Genomic DNA, 21967 nt, shown 5'->3' on the forward strand with positions numbered 1-21967 from the left:
CTTGCTCAACCAGCCAAGATGCAAAGTAGGAGATCTCCTCAAAGACCAACCACAAAGTAATCATAGAATCATTTAGGTTGGATCTAAGATCATCTGGTCCAACCTTTAACCTAGCACCGCCAAGTCCACCATTAAACCATGTCCCTAAGCACTACGAAGACCTCCAGGGATGGTGACCCAACCACTTCCCTAGGCAGCCTGCTCCAATGCTTCACAAAACTTACAGTGAAGAAGTTTAGCCTAATATCCAACCTAAACCTCCCCTGGGGCAACTTGAGACCATTTCCTCTTGTCTTATCACAGTGCTTGGGAGAAGAAACCAATCCCCACCTCACTATAGCTTCCTTTAAGGTAGTTGTTAAGTGTGATAAAGTCTCCCCTGAGCCTCCTTTTCTCCAAGCTAAACAAGCCCAGCTCCCTCAGATACAGATATTCAGAGAGGACTATATCACAGATGAATATCAGAAAGAACTTTTACATCAAAAGAAAAATCTTTGGCAACATACAAAAAGCTGTACAATGCAAAGCCATTAAAGTTAAAGAAAGGATCCTTGCAGGATTTCAAAAGAAGGCAAGAACAGACAGCATGAACTTGCTCATCAAAATGTCCATGTTTCTGCCTTGAATATGACAGCAATTATCGATTGTAAACCTAACCAACAACTTGAGATTTAAATGTTAGTTTATAAAAAAAATAACCACCACATTGTTAGTTTCATAACCCTCTGTCCTAGACCAAAGGAGTTAATCTTTCTCTTTTTTTTGCAAAAATCTACAATGCTCAAAGAAATATTTTGCATCTTTCAGTGGGAATGAAACTGGCAAACATACAAGAGATGTTATACTTTCTCTTTTACAAGGATATAGCAATGACACAGAGTTATTTTTTATTATTATTTTTTACTGTTTTAGAAAACACTTAATGACAATCAAAGGAGATTTGGAAACTAACTGTGCTAGTTTCCAAAATAGCCTAGAGCTACTCACCCTCCAGAATCAAACTATGCACGGTTGGTAAATCTCACACATAAAACCCAAGGGCTGTCAAACAAGGAAGATAAAATAACCACTCTGGTGACTACATTTCTGATCTAAAATAATGAAGACATAATTCTGTCACTATGAAATGACACAGAAGATTTTCCAAAGAATTTTACTAATCGCATTATACATTCCTAGAACATGGACTGAAGTTAAAATAAGGCAGCGTGAAAACACAGTTAATAAAGCAGACTTGAAGTGTACCATAATAACTGCTCTAAATCACATGCCAGTCAGATTCATTATGGCTATTTAAATCTTGCATCAACAAAAAACAGAATATAAGAAAATAGGTTTTTACAAACAACTGCCTACTGGTTTGAAGGTGCTGAGAGATCAAGATCTTTTTAATGTAGAAAGTTTTCATAGAATCATAAAGGTTGGAAAAGACATCAAGATCATCTGGCCAACCATCAGCTCATCTGAAGTTATATACTTCAGAATATCTCCATAAAATAAAGATTACTACATAATTTTCTTTCAATGCAAATGAAGTATTAAAGATAATAAATACACTTCAGAGGTTTTCTTTTAAGCATACTTAATATTCACAAACACTTAATTTTTTTTGAAATCTAAATAACCTGATAGCCAGTGTTTTTTTACTGTAAATTTGAAATACTGAACGCAAACACTTAACTACACAGGAAAAACATGAGATCCCAAAGATGTACAAAACAAGAGATCCAGAAGTGGCTGCTTAAATGTCCAAATTAATTATTAGAATACAAAAATTATGTATAATAATTACAGCCATACCACTCAATCCAAAAGTGTCCTCTCGCTCCCAAATTGCCCCAACAGCAATTTAAGAGGTTATTTCCTGTAAAAACCCTGACAGCTTGTCCCCAAAATACTTCAAGAGTCTAAGAGAATAGCAAGCTCTCTTATGCTTGCCACTGTGGATCAGTCTACTGTCCTCCCAGTCAATTCAGGACTGTTCCGGCCATTTGTTTGCCAGCGCTTTCATTGCTTGTCTTCCTCTAACTCAAAGTCGCCTTGTTAAATTAAGGTTTCCATTATTCATTCTCATTCCAATGTTAACGTCAGACAGGTAAACCTGCTTAGACATGTTAAAAAAAAACACAACTAAGAAATGGTTCATTGCAATTCATATGCTCAGTACTGGGAACAGTGATCAGAAGAGTGGATTCCATGACTACTTTATGTAGGTCAAAACAAGAATTCATGGTTTCACACTATTCATTTTTAAACTCCCTCTCACAAGTGCTACTGAAACTCACTGGATAATACGTATTTTACTTTAAAAATTCAGATATTTAGAGCTCAGTGTATCACATGAGCCACATAAGTGCTTTGCAAGTTTTTCAGGTTTCATGTCCCATCCTTGATTTTAGTTCAATATATTTAAGATGCCAGATCACACCGTTTCTAATAAGGCAACTCTATGAATCTCTTTTGTGGCAGAAGAATCCCTTTTCAGGCCATTAGGACAAGAGGGAATGGCCTCAAGTTGCGCCAGGGGAGGTTCAGGTTGGAGATTAGGAGACATTTCTTCTCAGAAAGAGCGGTCAGGCGTTGGGACGGGTTGCCCAGGGAGGTGGTGGCATCACCGTCCCTGGGGGTGTTTAAGGAATGGTTGGATGTGGTGCTTAGGGACATGGTTTAGTGGGTGACATTGGTAGTAAGGGGATGGTTGGACCAGGTGATCTTGGAAGTCTTTTTCTTTTCCAACCTTAATCATTCTACAATTCTACAATGGCTGCCTTTTCCCTGCTATATGTCAAGAAAGCTGGAAAGCAGATAGACAGTAACTCCAGGGTTTACTAGATACTATGCCTGAGCTATCTGAAAAGTCAGGTAGGCAGGAACTAAACACTACTCTGATTACTTGGTCCAATCTACCCCTACACACCAAAGTCCCTGCAGGCATCAGCAAGCTGTTCCCATCTGCCATTTTTCTTGAAGGAGGGAATGGAGGGGTCCAATTCTTCTGTATTAAGACTAGATATACATCACAGGTGACATCTTTCTCCAAGAAAAGTGATGCCCAGAAGTCTAGTACCACTTGCTTCTAAAGAGTCCTCAGGCTTCACAGAAGATGGATAGGTGTATTGTCTTACTAGGCAGTAAGACAACTGTATGTTTACTAGTGGAGCATGATTTTTCCAACTAATAAAAAATGTTTAACTAGTTGATTAATATGAAAACAGAAGAGTACATGCTTTATAATAAAATTAGATTTTTCTACTGTATGCAGCAGGACTGGAAAACACCATCTGGTCACTTTTGTAACCTACTAAATTTTTCACGTCATTCTCCATTAATTACCTTTCCTAAGACATCAGTGAATATTTATAGATTGATTTATTCCCACATGAATAGTTGTTGACAACCCCAAACTCTAGATTTTAGGTTCATTTTATAACTATTTAATATGAGTCACCAATAGTCCTCCCCCTTCCTTCAGAAGTTAACAAGTTCTTTCTGACATTGCCTGTACGTGGTAACAGTCATAACACATGAACCACGAATGCATGAATCGACAAATTACATTCTACTCAATACACAGTACAGATGCTTTCCTCTCCCCACCCCTAAAACTACTGCATTATTAATAAAGACATGAGAAAGAAGAGTTTCAGCTAATATCCTTCTACTGTTTTATAGATATATTCCTGAGTAATAGCAACGCAGTGACCTTTGGAAGCTACCTTTCTCCAAGGAAAGATCAGCTGTATGGGAACAACCTCAGACGAAGCTTCATCTAGCCTGCTTTGTGAAAACTTCTAATGATGACAACTCCACAATCTCCCCAGGAAATTTATTTCAGTCCTTATCCATCCTTACGCTTGGAAAGGGTTTTTTCCCCTAACATCTACTAACCTCTAACCTGAATACCTCCTGTTGCAACTCAAAGTCAGAGCTTCCTGCCACATCCCAAGCAATGTGTTGAAGTATTTATCATCATCCTTCTGCATATCCAAAGGCAAGCACCATAACTCTCTCAGCATAGTCCTCTCTAAAAGAAATCCTGACTTTCAAAAGCCATGGCTTTTTGAAGTACATGGGGTGTGGGAGGAGTTTAGGGGATGAGAAGGAAGAAATGCTCATGACAAAGAAGCTGCCAGTTTGTTTCTTTAGAGAACCTGGTAGGTTCTCTAATTTTAAGAAAAATAGAAGGGAAGAGGTTCAGAAAATTGAAATTAAAAAATTCAAGGCATTTCTCAGTTTAACAAACTAATTTATCATCTACTGAAGAGAAGCAGTACCCAAGGGAAGACAGCATCCTTCATTACCTAGCAGCTGCACATCACCCCAAGCACAAGGACTACAAGGGATGAGACAATTCTCCTGTAAAAGCAACAGAAACAAGCACGTGTTCACGCAATTAAGTACACACCAGTTCTGATCTACAGTAACAATTTCCACTGACACTGACAGCATTTAACTTTTTTAGTACACATTGTAAGCATTGCCTGTGAATTGTTTCAAGTATGTTAAGATTTCAGTCCAGTAGTTTAAGAGAATTGCACTCCAGTCTGAAAAGGGTAACTCGACATAATCTGGTCTCTGCATGGGTTCTTAGTGCCTTATCAGTCATAGTTCAGCAACACCAAAAGAGAAGTCCACTTGTCTCCAACAGATTTCTCTTTAGACCACGTCTTTATTGTTGTTTTGGACAAAACAGAGCAAAGATGATTTGTTGAACTGCTATCCTGAATCTAACCAAGCAATGCTGGAAGGAGAAATTTACTATTTTGAGGAGTTTCATTTGACTAGGCTGGCCCAGCTAGCAGACTACAAACTGAAAACAGAGTTTCTGAAGAACAATTTAAAGCTTGAGCATGTGAAAAGAGCCTGAAGAAACAAAAAAATTGGGAAGATAACATCTTAAAACACAGTGCATTCCAAAAGATATTTTTGGCTGCAATAAACAAGACCTTGAAGTTGGCCTTCAATTTGTAGCATGAACTGTGCTACAAAACCACATTTCTAGAACACTGCATTTCAGACACTTCTCAGGAAAGGACGCATTATGTTCTTCCCCAACCAAAAAAAAATATTTATATATATATATATTATATATATAATTTTTATATATATATATATAATTGGGGCTGCATTTTCAGTGGTCCTTTTCTTCTTTGGAAAGATTCAACCTTGTGTCACATTCCAGTCTACAGGTACACCTTATTAACGTGGTGACATAGTTCTGTTCACAAACATAAGCAGAGATCTAAAGATACGCAGGTGATTAAATTCAAGCTTTCCCAGAAGCTAACCTCCCATTTCAAATTAAGTCACAAATAGTGCTTAAATTTCATTGATATTTCACCCTTAGAAATAGACAGTCCCTTTAAAACTCTGTTTTCAAATAGAGAAAAAGGTTTGCTTCTGGATAATATTTTTGCTTAAAGAAAGATTCCAGTGGAACCTGCCAGCACAACAGAAGGCTGCATTCAGCTACCTTAGGATATGCTCCTCTTTCATTTTTTACAGCTGCTGAAACCTCCTCAGTGTCCTGAGGGTCCTTGCTTTAAGTGAGGGCAGGCAGCGGCACAACATTGTACACGAAAGGTCAGTAGTTCTGAAACACATTCACTCCCACTGGTCAGAAAGAAGCCTGGACATCGTGACCTTCAGAGCAAGGTTCATCATTTTTCCCAGGCTTTGTGCAAGAAAAATAAACCCCAGATGGCAGGGAGCCCTGACAACTAGCTAAGGAAGCAGCCAGTGCCAATCCTATTGCAAAAACAAAACAAAACACCAAACCATAGTATAATAATGTAATAATAACAACAAACAGCAAAGCAAAAGTTGCTTTGCTACTCACTCCTGCCAGCTGTTTAGTATAAACTAGTTGTTGTACCTTTTGATTAACACAGCTGAGGAAAATCTCACACATACTAGGCCAGTGCTGTCACTGGAGAACCAAGCTGACCTCCTCTGTTTCCTGCGCTGGCAAATGAACTTTACTCCATTTCAACCAACAGCGCTATCAGAAGGTGGAGTCGTCTTACAGACTGAAAATAAATTTAGAACCATTACATATGACAGCAACAAGGTGCCTTCAAAAGAAATGTGCATCAGTTTAAGAGTAAAATACAAGACAGACCCCTCTGTCATCTGCCAATAAACACACTAACGTTCATTATTTCATTCATAAAAATGACTTAACCATTTAGGTTGATTTTTTCATCCTCCATGTCACGGTTTTGCACTTTGATTCCAGCCACACCTTTAATGACTTTACTAACCTCTAGCTAACCCAATAGTGGATTTTCCAACAGAAAACGCCAGGTAGCTTGAAATCAAACTTGCCTATTGTTCTAAACAAATAACTATACCGTTTTTGTTCTTCACTGTGCAAACTGCGAGAAGCCAGCCGAATTACTCAAAACATTTATTTTGCGTTTATGCTTTTATACTACCTTGAGAATGAACACAGTCGCATTCCACCTGGCAAGGTGCGCAGAAGGCACATGCACTGCTGTGCCTTGGGGTGCACAAGGTCAGAAAAAGCATTCTGAATTAACAGTGAAAGACAAAGTTTTGCAGACTCCTGCCTGCGTATAACAAAGATGCAGAATAATCCACTGTCTCATCTGTAACGCTACCTACAAGCCTGCCTTCTAGGTCTGTCCCTCACGAGGACATCTTTGGCCAGAGCCACGGAGCTTCACTGTCAGAAGAGATTAGCACAAGATAAATGAGGAACAGTAAGAAAAATATTTCAGGACTGAAAAACACCCACAAAAAATTTTGAAACTCTACAGCACTACTGGTATTACTGTCCTTAACAGCTGCCTTTTCTGACCTACTCTTGATATATATATATATATATATACACACATATGCATATGTATATACACACATACACACATATATAAATAACCAAACTCCAAAAAGAAAAAAATAATGAAGATCTATGCATCACACTGCCACTCCCAGAGTTCTCAATTCAGTGCTGATAAACTAGGACTGCCAGTGCATCTTCGTGGGCCATTTCAGCACTCATATGTAATACACATAACCCACAGCGAACATGAATTAGAAGCACCTGTTTAACCTTTTCTTGGCAGGATCCCCATCAAATATGTTTATCTCCCCACCCAGACAGTTAGCAGTACTGGAAAATAATAATACAAGTTCTAAACTTTAAGGCTGTGTCTATTTTAATCAACTCCTCATGTTTCAGCTTAGTAACAATGAAAACACTTCAGCCACACTCTCAATTTCCATGTGCTAAAACAATCCTACAGGGCTTGGACTGCAAAGAAGTCTTACACACGAAAACTGCTTTCTGCACATACAGCACACGTTTAGAGGCCAAGTACAATCTGGCATTTCTGCCTTGAAATAATTCCCTTTCCGTAACCTCATGCCTTTAGAATGTCCACCTTTCCACAATTCAGAGATCTGATAACAGGACAAATTCACATTTATTCACATTTATTACGTCCTTTTATTTGGCTGGGTTTTTCCCTTGAATAGTTGTTGTGCCATTTACTTTAATATGTAATGTATCTTATGTATACAGTATGTATTAGATAGTTTAACGCAATTTTTACAGCTGGGAAGTATTTGCATATTACTCATTAAAAAATATCAATAAGAATGTTTTGGAACTGTACCTAAACTGTAAGGGAAAATCTTTCACTTAATCTGATGAACTGTCAGCCTATACTCCTTTACTGCTGAATTTTAATACTGTGTGGTACTTCCTACACTGCAATGAGTATTTACTGGGGAGGTCATATTCAGGCTTTCTTTTAGAAGCATTTTGTTTTCCCATACCTGCATTAATATATTTGATTCTGATTAATGCCTCAGTAATAGTTTATGGTCACACCTTCCTTTCTATTCACAAGTCTATTATCGCCATGTTTATTTTTCATTTTTACCCTCTACCAAGAGATATGTTGGTAGCATAGAACATACATTAACATTCCAGCGTGCAATGTAGCTTAAGTATCTTGCTGTATGGTTCAACATACAATGTGCTGGACACATTAGCAATAACTGAAAAATCCACTACGTATATCAGAAGTTATTATTAGCTTATTTATAGGTACTAACCAAACATGGACATATAACTGTCTCTGAAGTGAGTGAAATTAATTTTCAAAACCAAATACTACAGATGTGTCAGCTCCACCCCACTACTTATTTTTTTTTCCTTCAAACTCTTCCGCAGGCGTTGAAAAATCTTCTGAAATTGTCAGTGTCACTCTTTTTATCTTTCAAGATAGGAAGGCAAGAAGAGCTGGCTTAGAGACGCACTCATTCTGGAAGCATAGCATAACTCTTATCTGGCAAGATCAACTTCAGTGGCAAGTTTCCATGCTCCTTAAGTCTTTGACCTTTATTTTGCAGTCAAAAAATACTTGCAATAAAGCTGAAATTAAAAGCTTATTTCAACAGTGAGTTACCTTTGCAACAGATGTTGCCTCAATTAATCTCTTTGTATAGAGCTGAGAAGTTACGAACCCATGTTCTCCTTCCACAGACAACATTTCTTTGCTGTAACAACGTCTAGTGCCAACAACTGTTTAAAAAAAATGTTTCAGAAGAGAAAATAAACATACTTTTGCCAAGAACAGTCAAGTATTAGGTAATATCGCACCTCCAGACTATCATTTAGCAACCTGAACTGTTGGTTAAAGTTTTCTAGGCTGCAATAACAGAAAGGTATGCGTATTGGGAAGGGCATGTTTATCTTCCAATCAAGCTAGATGTTGGCGCACTACAGTCTCACTTACTGGGATCCAAGCATGTCAGCTGCCTTCCTCATATCAGGCTGTTTTGTTTTTCCTCGTTCACAGCCAAATGCCTGTTTCCCAAACTCCTCAAGTGTGAGCTGAGGAAAAAAAGCAAAATATTTTATCCCGCCCAATTTTTATACACTTTCCTCTGAAATGCCTTTCCACTCCCAGAACGCATATTTTGATGTACTCAAGTATTGGAAGCTAGGTTCCAGCTTCTAGCAACTGGCATTAAAAACCAACGCACGGGGTAGGCTGTTCTTAAAAGGGGCTGGGGTTCCTTACATCAGAGCAAAAACATCTTTTACTTTAAAGGCGAACACTCACAGCAGCGGTTGAAACTCTTCTTAGCCTCCCCAGCCCAGGCTAAAGAAAAGAGAGCCTTCTGAGCTTCATGCCTTGTAAAAGAAGAATGATTATCCTCTCAAGGTCTTATATTGAATTAGATTCATCTCTGTCAGATTTCAGTCCGCAGCTTTTTGCCCGTCTCCTGCTCTATAGACGATTCCTTCTGCTCTGATTAGTTTTAGGTGTCTTATTTAACAAAATCATTTTAAAGGCCAATTCTTTTATTGCACTGTGAATAGAGACATCCACTCCAACTGTCTCTCTCATGCAGACCGTTCAATTTTCCATTAACTGCTTTACGATTCTTCCTCCATCCTCCTAAGGTTAAACTTTCAACATTAACGATACCAATCAAACCAAGAACACAAAAACCACCCAACTACACAGCTGAATGAAACTGAAGAAACAGGCAATTTCCCCAGGTCACTTGCTGTCTCATCTGAAGCGTGGCAGAAATGGCAAGGATTATGAGAACACTCTTTTCCTGATTCAGCTTAGCATATATTTTGAGCTAACTCAGCTGTTTTCACACAAAAGCAGGTGAAGAAGTGCTCATGCAGCTTTTTCCATGGGCTTTCTTATTGAAGCAATGCAATACATTGGCTCCACAGTCTGGCTGTGGGGAACTGAGAGACTACATGGGCAGGGACGCAGGAAGAATTGCATCGGCTATTGCCTGTGTTGTGTTACAGAATTGGGTCAGTCTGAAGCTGGAAACATCCAGCAGCAGGCTGGAGGAGGAAGCTGAACCTGCAGAATGTGAACAACTTTATGAACTGGCTCAAGCATTGAGAGAAAGACCCCACGACTTTACACAGCTGCACAATGATATAGGCAAATGCAATATAAATCACAAATACTCATGGAAAGAAGAAGCGTGTGTTCATTGCTTCCACAGGACAAAGGGGAAAAAACAAGTCTTTCGCCTTCACCTTTACTCCCTCCCTACCTCTTCCACAGCAACAGCGCTATTAGGCTATTAAAAGCAAATAAGTGGCTAGGGAAGTTAGATGGAAGGAAAGAAAAGTTCACAAAATTTAAGTGAGATACGGACAAACTGATGAACACAACATACTGTTGCAACAATTGCATTCAGGGACAAGAGTGAAATTGATTTTATTTAAAATTGCTGCTGCTGTTCACTTGATAAGACACCAATACAATTCAGCATAAGCCAGATGGATAGCAGAAGACAAAACCTGATGAGGAATGGTAGGTAAGTCAAAGAAAGCAGGAAAAAAAAAACACACCAGAATTCTTGGAAAATGCGCTTTGAACTGAGAAAGCTATATTCAAAGGTAAGAAAGGAGGGGGTAGAAAGAAGAACTATGACTATTTCACTTCTAAGGTTTTAAATTTTATTGGAGTGAGGCTTAAAGTTCAAATCCTAAGACTAGATGATGCTGAACTAAGTTCTCGTGAAATATGCATGTAATAAGTGGGTTCTTAGTTCTTAGGAACTAAAATGAGATTAAAATTACCTCCCTACATATACCTTTTACTGTCTTACGGGAAGAAGTTGTCAGAATTACTACAGAAAATACAGAACGGCTGAGGCAGGAAGGGACCTCTGGCTATCATTTACTCCAACCCCTCCGCTCAAAGCGGGAGCAGCTAGATGAGGCTGCTCAGGTCTGTAGCTGGTCAGGTTTCAGCACCTCCACAGCCTCTCTAGGCAACCTGTGCTCTCTGGGCAAACAAAACAAAAACAAACAACAACAAACCCCCTTTTTCTCATGTTTAAATGTTACTTCATTTTGTGTTCATTACCTCTTGTCTCGTCCTTGGACACCACTGAGAACAGTCAGTTGTTCCATTTTGTTTTGTTTTTGTTATTTTAACTTCCCCTCCCGCAGTCAGGTACTTACACACTTTAATATCCCTCTGAGTTTTCTCTTCCCCAAGGTAATCCAGCGAGGCAAACCAGAAGTGAATACGCTTTTTACACTGCACACTCCAATCTTTATAGCATACCATACAACATGTTTTATGCACCAGTCTACTCAGAGCAATGATCCAAGTTTACTTTGTTTCCCCACTCAGTGCCTGCCCAGCCCTGGAGAGAGTTCAGATCTTGTCCGATGCTAAAAGTATCTTAAAAGTTGTATTTTGTCACCATATAGAAGCATTATGAGTGGCAGCCCTGAATAAACCATGTACATGTGAAGAAAGTTTATCGCAGAATAATAATACCGATGCAAGAGAAATCGATACTACTCCAGCTTTTACTCTTCTTCTTGCTTTTAACTATTTTGCATAGCTCCACCTGAGGAAAAAATATAACTCTTCCACATTCTATTACAACGCTAGAAAGCCCTTTTTACCAATAAGACAGCGTTTACTAAGGAACATCTGCATAGATAGCTATGCCATGAAAACCCACACCATACCACAAGCATACCACTGAAATTTAAATACGGGCTGGTCTTACGCTTGCTTCTTCCCTCAAACACGGCATTCATAACCAGTGGGGTATCTGACAAGTGTACTGGACACACACAAGCAGGACTGCTGTTCCCTGACATCCCGGCGTCTCAGTGGGGAGGGTACACAAAATTTATTGCTATCAGTAACAAAAGTTTTGTATAGTGTCTCATTTCTATTCCTTTTTCAATTGGAAAACAAAAAAATTTCAGCCCCTTGCCAGTGGCATTTAACCTACATCCATAACTCCTAGTAATATATTGAGTGATCATACCAAAATAATAAAATTCTAGTATATCTGTTCCCTACTCTTAATTTCCTAGGAACCAAGATGTATTGATATGTATAACAAGCATGTAATTTCATACATTCACTCAATACAAACAATATAACAGTTATCTTACATTTAAACTGTAACAAGAAATTCCCAAACTGCAGATTTTGCATTTCTTAACTTCTGAGTTCAGGTTCTCAGTTTTCAATTTAATTCTCCATATTATACTGAATCTACTGCAAGTATTTTCATTAAAAGAGCAGAGCTACCGCGCATTCACCACAATAAATGCATTCTGCCAGCATTCGCTGCAGTAACCACCTTAAGGGGAGGGCAGGAATGGAAAAACAAAACAAAAACAGCTGTGATCTCATTAGCCAAGCTCATTAGGTAAGACCTCATTAGCCACCATCCCACAATAATGTGAATAAACCCTGCAGACACTAATGAAAAGGAAGCAATCACGGACCAAAAGCCAAATAATCATATAGCGCTGCAGCCCACTGCCAACCAAGCAGTTAAAGTGCCGGAATGAAATTGGGCGAGATACCCAGCGAGGCACACAGCTGAAATCCCACGGTCAGGCTCCTCAGGCACAGAGCATCCCTCGCCTCGTGCCAGCAGCACAAACAGGAGCTCTGGGTGCATCAAAGCCTCTTCCAGCACGAAGATGTACAACTGAGTAAGGAAGAGGGTGTCTAAAACAAAACTGAAACTCCAAAATGCTTCAGCTTTCCTTCTGATAATTTGGCCTAAGAGGTCCTCTAAGTTTTTAATGTTAGTAACATTTAATATTTCCACTATGTGAGAAAAACAAAGACAATTTTATTTTTCAGCTATTACACACCGACTTTATCTTGATTTCGGTCTGTTTCTTTGGTTTGTAAACAGTTTAACCGCTTTCCAGTTTCTGTATTAAGTTCTGAAAAAAAAAAGTGCTATAATTATATAGAGTTTAATAAATTTTGGTGTTTCCAGCTGACTTCAGGGAATTTTTCCCCTTTTTCACCGAAAGAAAGATGAGCAGCAGCATTATGCACAAACCTTTGTTGGGAGCCTTGAACTTTAGTGATCATCAGCTACTGCAGCTTCACTTCACTATACGAATCACCAGTCAGGATAACAAAAATTTCCTAGATAGTGTTGATAGAACAGTTTAAGCTTCTTAGTATTTTTATCATTAATGTCCCGGTACTTCAAGATTGTTTTTTTTTTTTTTTGACTAGGCTATCTTGAAACAACCACGCAGCTTAGAAAGTTAAAAATATTCTCACAGCTTTCTCTTCTTCTGCAATCACCTTCAATTTCTCATTACTTAGTTCACATTTGAATGTTCAGACTAACAGTTTAAATCCGCACTAGAATAGAGCCCCTTTCCATTAGAAAGACAGTATAAAAGGCTTTGTTTTGATGTTGTTTTAACTACCTAAAAGGTATAACTTAGCTGTTAAAAAGGAATTTATGTTTTAAAATGTCCAGTTCAAATTTCAGTGTATCAGTTCCTACTGAATCTATGAGTCTAGACATTTTTAACAAAATATTTTTCTGCCCAAAAATAGAGTGAAAAGACTACTTTTGTTCAAGTCCTACACAGACTAATAATTTATCTTTTCATTCTAAAGGATGACAACTTCTCAATCATCCAAAGACCAGCATCATCCATGTACTTTATATTTTGTATGAAATGCCATTTACAAAACAGTAATGCAACACAGCTATTACAGAAAATAAATCATGTAACAACACAGGTATTTTTCCCACTATGAACCCAAATTTAAAAATGAGTAAAAGGAACATTTTACATGAAGCTAAAAATGTAATATGGTCCCTGAGAAGCTGACTTAAAAAAAAAAAAAGAAAACATTTGAAAAAAAAATAAACAACTTTTCTTCAAAGTATGAAAATTACCGAGGGGCGGACATGAGAGGAGTCCCAGATCAGGTCACATGGGAATGCTAGCCTTCTAAGAAACAGTAATAGGAATTATTTTTTCTGGTAATGTAAATCTAACATGATTCTCCCCATACCAGTCTCTAGAAGACACACTCACTACCCACTTGTTAACATAAAGGAGCAGCAGTACCTACTCAGAGAAATCCAAAACAAAACAGACACACTATACAGATTACATGGATATAAGCCTCCAAGTTCTGAGTGATGAATTGAAATAGATTTTTATTGAAATAGATTTTTAGTCAAACAACTTTCACAAAATTACACATCTAATCTCACAGTTTGGAGGCTGAAGATGTACAAAGTATTACGCACAAGCAATGGATATTTGAAGACATAAAGGTAAGAAGACCAACCAAACTTTTGAAATGACCTGTTTCTCACTCTGAAATGGGTACCATGAATCAAAGATGAGAATTTACACCTACCTACAGCAACCACGCTGAGCGACAACAAAAGCAGCCAACTGTCCCCCACCAGACTGCTGTGTAATTTTCACTCTTCCTTTTGAAGAAAGAGAGACATCAAGCAAAGGAGACCACAGACCTTCATGTTTCACTCCACAGATACACATGCATCAACGATCAAAAGCCATACAGTAAGTTCCTCGAGGTCCTGAGAGGGCATGGTAGCTGAGGAGCCAACATGACTTCCCACGCACAGCTATATTCTCTTTTTTCATGTCCCTCCACCCCCACAAAGAAAAGGGGGGAAAAAAGTGGAGAAGCTGAAGCTGAAAAGTAAGTAGAACACTAAGTGAGAAAGGAGCAAATTAAAAGATGATTTCTCTATGGACTATTACGAGGCCATCAAAAATGTAATAATAATAAAAAGCTTTTTAACATTTCACTGTCTTTTGGAAAAGGAGTTAAAGTGTTACAAAACCATAAAATGCCTCTGCAGTTTCAGAGGAACTAGAGAATGCATGACTTCCAAAAATAGGAGAGGTTATCCTTCTGTTATCCTCATAGAATTTTACTCTGGGAAAAAAGTGAAGAATTTAATAATTATCCATTTCCAGATAAAAAAGACCCAGCCTTGAAACACACCAGTGCATGGCCTAATATCAAATGCTATTGGTATATTTCCAGGTTAAAAGGATTTAATTTTGTATGACATAATTCATTCAAAGCTGGTTTAAAAGCTTAAACAAGCTTACCTGCTCAGTGAAGTGCTACTTCGAAACAGGCTAAAACAAAACTGCTCCCTTTTGGCCAGACAGAAACTATGGGTGACGTCTTCTCACAGAACCTTGAAAAACTTACAATATATGAAGCAAGCAAGCTTTTTGTGATCAAGAAAAGGAAAATCACCTGTCAAGGAAAACAGTATTAAATAGACTTTGCCCCTGAAAGATATTTGATTCTGACAGTTAATATTTTCAGGGTAAATTAAGTGCAAAGAATAAACAACACCTGCTCAGAACGCATTATGAATTTGCTATATCATTTGGTAGATCTATGTAAACTATGTTCAAAAAGTAAACCCAAAAGACTAGGCTTATTGCATTCCATGTCTTTTTCACTAACATGGCAAAATGAAAAATTGAAATATCGCTCTGTTTTCATTTTAATTACACTTCTTTGAACAAAAAATACTGGGGGGAAAAATGCCTATTCATCATTGCTTTTGCCTATGCCATTAAGCACTACTAAGTAGCCTTCTGTATAGGAAAGGATGCAGTTCTCCGCTGAACACTCATTTTAGTTTCTATGTTGTAAGTTTTATTTTAAAGGCCATCTTGACATCTTCAGCAGGAATCGTCCTGCGAGCTTATAGTAGCCTTTAACAGCTGAAGTCAGAACTGGTAGCACTTCCTTCTAAGCAACGCACAGTTTACTTACATCCTAAAATGACCACGTCCTTAAGGTGCTCATCTTAAAAGCAGAGGAAGAAAGACGAAGGAGGTTACTAGATGGAGCACATGCCACCTACTTGGAACACAGCCTCACACTAAAAATCCACATCTCGTAAGAGCACGAAGCACAAGCCACGAGATGAAGATGCCTGTTGATGCCACGGTGAAAACACTCAGCTTGCTAACATCGGTGTTTACACACAGAGGCTCGTCACAGTGAGCAGCAAGTTGCACCACTTTACCGTCGCGTGTGCTATAGGAGCTCAATATTGAACCACCTACATCGCATCAGAAAGCGTGACTCACGAATGTCCTCCAGTCACACTGGTTTTCAAAGTAGGAGGGATGGCAGAGGTTGCCAGCAACCATAAGAGCAGATAGGAAGCAATGCTTTGTACACACATATGCGCAGGCACAATCTCAGTTTAAATAATTTTCCAACATCCACCTTTGGGAAAACAGTGCAATTACACAGATGCCCACCAAAATCACGTTTTAACTACCTCAGACAAAACTCTCCAGTCGGTTGAATCAGTGCAAGCGTCAAATTATATCAGAAGTGATAGTGCTGTGACTCACATTTACAGAGAAAAGAGCTGCACTGCTTCAGCCCTGCCGGCATCCAGCCATCTGCTCCAACCTTCTCCGAGTTACTGACCCTGCAACAGAGCTGACAGAAGAAAACCTGACTGTGCCCGAGCCAGTTCTATTCTGTCAGCATCCTCACTCACATCCACCTTTCATTGGAAGCCTGAACCAAAGCAGCTCCGGTGCAGACACGTTTCCTCCTGTGCTGGCTCCAAGAAGGAGCTGTGCTGGCAGCCAGGGGCAGCTCACAGCAGCAGAGCTCGCAGCCCACCCACCACACCTCCAAACTAGTGAAGCTTCTGCATCCGTACGAGACCTGCCGTTTAACAAGATGCCTGTTTTACACATCTTCCTGTGTTAAATATGCCATCCAGCCTCCTTGTTGCTTTTCTGTAACCTACAGTAGCCCAAATGACCCTAAGCATGAAGGGTTCTCTTCTCTTTTGAGAATGCATACCTAGCTGAATAAAAGCAGTAAGTATGAAGTGCCTTAATTTTGCCTGTCTTTATTGCACCAATAAAGGGCTTTACATATACGCAAATACAGTGGTTGAATGGACTAGGCACAGCAGTAATATCTGCCCTTCAGTTACTGATGCTATCTCTGCTCTGGGGAAAGGAATTTGTTTTCCAAACTTGTCATGCAGATACTTAAACATGAGCACTGAATAGTTATTTTTAAGAAAACTGTGTCTCTGTATAATGGGGCAAGGCAAAGCAAAGTCCATCATTGAGCCAAATTTGCAAGAAAGAAAAAGGAAAACATCATAAGGTTAGAGTCAGGAACTGTATTTCCAAGATAAAGTAATATACCCAAATTTTAAAGACCGATTGAAGTGAATTGTGGTGCTTAGTCCTGAGCATTTTGAAATAGATGTAATTTTTAAGAGTACCTCAAGCACAACATCTCTGTTGGGTCCCCCAAGTACTTGCAATACATCATGTTATATTTAATAGAGAGGTTACAGAAATAAAACTGCTTATTTGCATTTCCTTCCTTCAGAAGCAGGGGAATATGCAGCAATTAGACTGCAACTGCTTGGAAGCTTAAGGTATTGTTTGTTGTTTTTTTTTGTTGGTGGTGTTTGGTTTTAAAGCAAAATCTCTTTTACCTCTTTGCAAATGAAAAAGAATAGCGAAACGTCAAAAGGAAGAAGTAGTGATGTACCTCGGGAGATGTACCTAGTGATGTACCTGGGGAGAAAAACACCAACAGAGAGAAAGGAATAAAAACAGCAGAAAGCAGGAAGTGGAAAAAAAAAGTAGGCAGGAAAAAGCACAGAAGCATAAATATGAAGAAACATGAAGATTACAAAGGCATGATTCAAAGTCAAAAGCTATGCAGGTCAAGATGTGTTTGCTTTCGGAGAGCTACAATTTGTTGATTCAGTGAAATGCATTTCTACCCTGGAGATGAGTTGAAAGCACATGAAATAGCTCTGGATGAATGGGTGTCAGAGCAAAATAAGAGGTACAGGAAGAGATGACGTTAGAGGAACAAATGAAGCCAAAAGGATAAAGGACAAGTGTTTGTTTGCACGACTCTCAGGAATCAGCTGTCAGGTTCATCTCTTTCCTAGTCCCCCTCTTCATTGTCTGCAATTGGGGAATGACTTGGAACGTTAGCACCTATTTTCCAGTTTCCAAAACCCAAGTGGACAAAGTCCTTTCTTCCAATTGTAGCGAAGAACAATTGCAAGAACATACACGATATCTTCCTCTTCACTGAGAGCTTCACCTTACAGTTCAGATACACAAGGCATACATCCATTTAAAAATCACTTGGGCCCACGTGTACACAAAGGACTGAAGCACTTTGCTATCACATCCTGTAAAGGGCTGGTTGAGGAGCAGCTTCCTAACCAAATCAGTTAAATAACAGAAGAGACATTCTAACAACTCAAGACCTTCTCAGCTGATCAATAAATAGCAACTTCAGACCACTAACGAGTGATACAATGAGAAACTGCTTCAGAATAACACTTTTTAAGCAAGGAGAGTCCCCTCTTCCCTTTATAACCTTACCAAGCTTTTGTAGTTCAAACACTGCAAACATGCTGAACACCATTCCCAGTCTCAAAGTTTGAGGGATTTGGTGTAGGTTTTTTCGTTTGATTGTGCCTTCAGAGGATACACAATAATTCCAGCATAAGTGCTTTTTAAACACCAAACCTACCTTACCATTATTGTAAAAATTAAATATCATTGCTGCCCTCTATTTTTAATTTCCTTAAAAGAAGAGTGCAAGTGATACAAGAACGACTCAAGCAGTACACATGCTTTGCTCATACAGTTATTTAAAGCCAAAGATTTCTCCTTGCTTCAAGATTTCTGGTACTTTTTCTAACCAGTTTTGTATCAAAATGCTCTAACTTGACTCCAAACATGGTCTGGTCCATCGCATACAGTTACACTGCAGATAAGCTCAAAGACACAATACCAGTTGGAGCATTCGAGTCTCAAAGAGCACATAACTCACAGTGGTAATGAAATCAGGTGACGAAGAGCTAGCGGCTCATCCTGCTCTAGCAGTTCTGAATCATGCAACTGCAGAGAATATTTCTCTCTGAAGGATCAAAGCTTTAAAACACGTAAATAAGCCGTAAATGGTGGTTTGGCAAATAAGTTTTACAATCACGACTATAAAACATTACACTTCTGATCCTACATTTACATTCTGGTGTTTATGGGAAGTCCAGCACTTGCCTTTGGAGGCTCTAGCGAAGGTGATGAGACCACACACAGATGTGAGCGTCTGCCCACACGGAAAACCTTTCCAAAATTAGGCCTAATCACAACAACCAGAACAGAGTAGCAGCCAGTCCTGATGCAATGCTATCAGCAGACACCTTCGATACCCCTTTAAAAACAGAAAAGTAAGCGCACGTGCAGTAAATGGACACCATCATCCACTCTGCTATTGCAATTACTCAAAGGATGCTCAAGAAGTTTCATAATGTCTGCAGAAGATTTACAATGAATCACCCCGCTAACATCACCCGGAGCCCATTGAAGACAATTCACCTGAGGAATTCACGGACACCTTTTCCGGTCACACGGATTTAGACTCTGATCACCTGCTGAGCGTTTTTACCTTCTTAAATGCTACTAGTATGTTAAGATTGTCTTCTACATTTAACTGGCACAAGTCAGAGCCTGCTAATGTCGCTATCTCTTTCTTTAAAGGCATCAAGTAGTAACCTATGCTGTTCAACTGTATTTTTTTTTCCTGCCACAAACCACAAATCAAGCTAGGATAGTTTTAAACAGATGAAGCAGGACGATATCTTTAAAAAGAACTCAGTAGTTCCTATAGCAAGTATTTTAGCAGTCTGAGCACCATCGTAACTCAGTGCTTTAAATAACTAAATAAAAGGTGAACTGCATTTTCCATATCAAGTACCTAATTATTGGCATGCATAATTAATTTAGCCGCTCCAATATAATTGGAAAAAAAAAAATCAGTACTTTAGATTTGCTGCCACTGTGTCTTCACTTGATAGAGATGAAAAAGATTCCTGAAGACTCACAGCAACAGAGAAAAAGGCCCTATGAGGATGCCAGAAACCTGCTTAAAAAATAAATCTGAAACTCCAAGACAAACATTGCTTACAATAAGACCCACCTCACGCACAACAAGTTACCATCACAAACAAAGTAATGCTGTTACCTAGTGGTGAAAAGCTAGGTACATACAAAATGGTATAGCTCTGCCTTTTATTTAACTAACCTGGAATTCTTATCCACAAGCTATTAAATGACTTCAAGAAGGAAAAGATGGGGAAAAAAGCCTGATTTATGAACTAACAAAAGACACTGCTTTCCTCGCACTCGGTTCTGTGACAAAAGGTCAGTATTTTTGCACCTGCCAGTTTTGATTCTAATCAGAGTTACTGACGGACAAACAGCTACCTCATTTCCTGACCGTCCCAAACCTGTTGTTTTACGCTCCTCTTGCAACAAGAACAAGAGCTGGAAATCTGCAGTATAAAAGCCGTACCGCCTTCATCCTCAGAGCTGAGTTTTCCACAGAGCACAGTAACGAAAACAGGACTGCATGCCCCTCAGCACCTTACCACAACACATTCTCAATTACATAAACCGACGGTAGCTGATTTCAGCCAGCACCCCCTATGACATCTGGATAAGTATGTTTATGTTGCTTTCAGTCAGCAAGTAAATAGCTACAGGAAGAGCGCGAAGACATGAAGACTTTAACGTCACTTACTCAAATGCAAAGAAGAGTCCACTGGTGACCAGGATGAGAACGAGAGTCAGGTAGAAGACTCCAGTCTGTCGAGCCATCATGATCCTCCCATTGCAGAAGAATTTGTTCCTTCCAGGAAAAACCTCCCATTTTCTCTTGGGAGCTGTTTTCTTTTTCTTATGGGGAGACTCCATGGGAGACGAAGAGCTGTGCGTGCTGATCTGACTGTATTCGCAGTCTTTCATGGGCCCACTGCCACCTCCAGGAGTCATCAAGAGAAAGTAAAATGTGGGGAGAACCCCACCAAAAAGCAGGTACAATATATATATAGTGTGCAAAGCTTCTTCTGACCAAGGTAACCCTCTCCACCAGCCCCAGTTAAAAAGGAAGAGCCTGCTACCAGGCCAGCGGTAGGTGCACCACGCAGACCCCGGTTAACTCTTCAGACACCACAGCTGTCATGTCAGCAGTGTTTGAGAGGGCTCCGTCCTTGCTCCACCCGTTACAAAACCACCACGCAGGACAATCCTTTTTTAAAGGGACGTATCGCAAAACGAGAGAAAAATAAAAAGATATATAAAGCAGTTAGGCTGTCCGAAAAAAAAAAAAAAGTCTTTTTTTTTTTTTTCTCCGAGTTTATTTTCGAGCGGGAAGGTTTCTTCTTCCTCCCCACACACACACCCCGAGAGGCAGACGTCCCCGCGGTCCGCAGGCTGGCCGAGGCACGGTGCGGGAGCGGCTCCACCATCCGCGGCGGCGCCTGGCGACCAAAACCCTCCTCGTCCGCCGCACGGCGACCGCTCCCCGGGGAGCCCCGCGGAGCCCCCGATCCTTCACAGACCGCCGCGGCACGGCCGGCCGCGATCCGCCTCAGGGCAGGGCGGCGGGCCGGGGCCGGGCCGGGGCCCGGCAGGCGGCGGCTGCCCGCCGGCTCCTCATCCCCCCGCCCCGCCGCGTCCCCGCCTCACGCCCCGCGCCCCGGGCGGCGCCGGCTGCCCGAGCCCCCGCCTCCCCCCGCGGCGCGGCTCCTCGAAGCGAGGGCGGAGCGGGAGAGGGGCGGAGGGCGCCGCCGCCGGGAGAGCTGCGCCGGGACCCCGCCGGCCCCTTACCATCCTCCCCGCCCTCTACCCGGGCTTATCCCCCGCCGCCAGCCGCCTCTTCATCGGTGAAGCGGAGCGGCGGGCGAAGCCCCCCCCCGTCCGACGGCCCGCCCGCCCGCCCAACTGCTCTGCCCTCACCGCCCCCCTCGCAACCAGCCGCCCCCGCGCGCGCACGCACGGGCACGCGGAGCCTCCCGTCAGCCCCGGCCGCAGGCGGGCGAGGTGTGCGGGGGAGCGCTCGGCGCGGAGAGGCCCCGCCCGCGCGGCCCGGCCGAGCGGGACCACCCTCCCTCCGCCCGCTGGGAGCTGTAGTTTGGCTGCCCCCCTCCGCCGAGCGGCCCCGGAGGAGGGGAGGGCGGAGGAATGGACTACAAGTCCCAGCGTGCCCCGCGAGCCCTGCTGGCGGCGGGGGGCGGGGCGGAGCCCGGCTGAGCGGTTGGGGCG

At 40.9% G+C, this 21967-nt stretch overlaps 1 protein-coding gene across 4 annotated transcripts in view; it reads right to left on the reverse strand.

Moving 5' to 3' along the window:
* The window catches only part of ZDHHC14 (zinc finger DHHC-type palmitoyltransferase 14), a 108233-nt gene extending 86870 nt beyond the window's left edge, over positions 1-21363 (reverse strand). Inside the window, exon 1 of one of the 4 annotated variants that reach the window (XM_035538542.2) lies at positions 20445-21363. In XM_035538542.2, coding sequence (XP_035394435.1) covers positions 20445-20695 — 251 coding nt within the window. In that variant the 5' untranslated portion in view covers positions 20696-21363. The remainder of the gene's footprint in view (positions 1-20444) is intronic. The other 3 variants (XM_035538541.2, XM_035538540.2, XM_035538539.2) reach the window with 3 other exon arrangements.
* Between the last annotated feature and the right edge of the window lie 604 nt (positions 21364-21967).

Source organism: Cygnus atratus, chromosome 3 (genome assembly GCF_013377495.2).
Source record: "Cygnus atratus isolate AKBS03 ecotype Queensland, Australia chromosome 3, CAtr_DNAZoo_HiC_assembly, whole genome shotgun sequence".
Lineage (NCBI taxonomy): Eukaryota > Metazoa > Chordata > Aves > Anseriformes > Anatidae > Cygnus > Cygnus atratus.